We start from the raw sequence: 1568 nt of genomic DNA on the forward strand, positions 1-1568 counted from the left end.
GTGAGAAAAATAATTATTTGAACTGAAAATTGTTCAGAGCAGGCCTTGTGGTTATGCCTGAGCAGTAGCCCCGACTTTGTGATTGTAAAAAAAAGTGATCTGACTGCAGGTGGATTTCTTCTCCCTGCCACAGTATCACTGAAGACGAGGAGCTGAACCCGGAGCAGAAGGCTGAACGAGAGCGCGAGAGGAGGATGGCTAACAACGCCCGTGAACGCCTGAGGGTGCGAGACATCAACGAGGCCTTCAAGGAGCTGGGTCGCATGTGCCAGCTGCACCTGAAAAGCGAGAAGCCTCAGACTAAACTGCTCATCCTCCATCAGGCTGTGGCTGTCATACTTAGCTTGGAGCAGCAAGTCAGAGGTCAGTGTCCAGCTAATGAAAGCTTTATCCCCGCATTAATGTTATAACTGAAATGTCAATGCTACGTCACATCAAATCAATATTGATTCTTCAGAAACGTGTAATATATTTTCACATGATATTCCTGCACATGGTAATTTCATTTTTGCATCACATCCTCTCCGTAAAGGAAATGAACAGGTCAAAGCTCTCACGTTTTGTGTTCAAAGAAATGCGACGCAAAAGTTTGATTCTTGTCTCTCTGAAACTACAGAGCGGAATTTGAACCCCAAAGCAGCCTGCCTTAAGAGAAGGGAGGAGGAAAAAGTGTCTGGGGGCTCCAGTGACGCCCAGCAAGGCCACACAGGAGTCCATCCAGGCCTGACTGACACATCCAACCCCATGGGCCACCTTTGAGCAGCAGACAGGTACTCCCACTTCCTGCAACTAACCTTTACTTTCAATATTGATTAACCTGAGGATTATTGTCTCAAATAATTAATTAATCAATCATCTTTGGATATGAGGCAGGCAAGTTTGTATCTTCTTTTGTCTTTTCTGAAAACTAATTTTTAACATATGGCTTTCTCTTATGGTTGGTACAATTAGTGACTTAAGTGATTAATCAATTAGTTGCAGATTAATTGTTATGTTGATCGACTAATGCATTGAGGAAAATTTTCTATAAATATGTGAAAGAGTAGTGATGGAGCTTTGAAAGTATTAATGTGTTATAATCTCAAACCGAAAGTACAGATGGAAATTATTTTGTGTAATTATTGATGTTCACCTCTGATCGGTGTATTTCTCCTCACCTCTCTCCAGATCAAAGTGATGCAGATCATTTCTGTCCCGTTTTGAGTTGGTGACCTTGCTTCCCAGTGACAGACAGGACTCACATTTTGTGACACCAATTGGAGGAGACAGACCACTCGAAGCAAAACCACAAGACTAACACAATCCAATCCTAAGACTGAGGTAGAGCCAAGCATCTAGCTCCCTGTGACCAGTTTCCATCTGCAAATTTCTCCCCACAAAGAAAAATCTTCAGCACATATCACTGTCTGCAAGAAGTGTGTGGCTTCTGAACAATCAGAGACTTCGCAATCTCCTCAAACCGTATGTGGAAATTGCCTTGTGCCTAAACTGAATTGACGAATGCATTGTAACAGCAATTGTTTTTGTTTGTCTGTTTCTTTTTTTTCTATTTATTATGTTATTGAGCT

General features: G+C 42.0%; 1 protein-coding gene across 1 annotated transcript; it reads left to right on the forward strand.

Annotated features, from left to right (window-relative positions):
* Window positions 1–97: 97 nt before the first annotated feature.
* Window positions 98–1562, forward strand: LOC111663400 (transcription factor XE1.1). The gene is made up of 3 exons (XM_023417608.2): window positions 98–363; window positions 617–770; window positions 1168–1562. Exons 1-2 carry the CDS (start codon window positions 195–197, stop codon window positions 757–759), a joined length of 312 nt encoding a protein of 103 aa, XP_023273376.2. The 5' UTR covers window positions 98–194; the 3' UTR covers window positions 760–770; window positions 1168–1562.
* The last annotated feature ends 6 nt before the right edge of the window (window positions 1563–1568 follow it).

This window comes from Seriola lalandi, unplaced genomic scaffold (genome assembly GCF_002814215.2).
Source record: "Seriola lalandi dorsalis isolate HSWRI2012SDOR001 ecotype SW California unplaced genomic scaffold, Sedor1 jcf7180001959800, whole genome shotgun sequence".
NCBI lineage: Eukaryota > Metazoa > Chordata > Actinopteri > Carangiformes > Carangidae > Seriola > Seriola lalandi.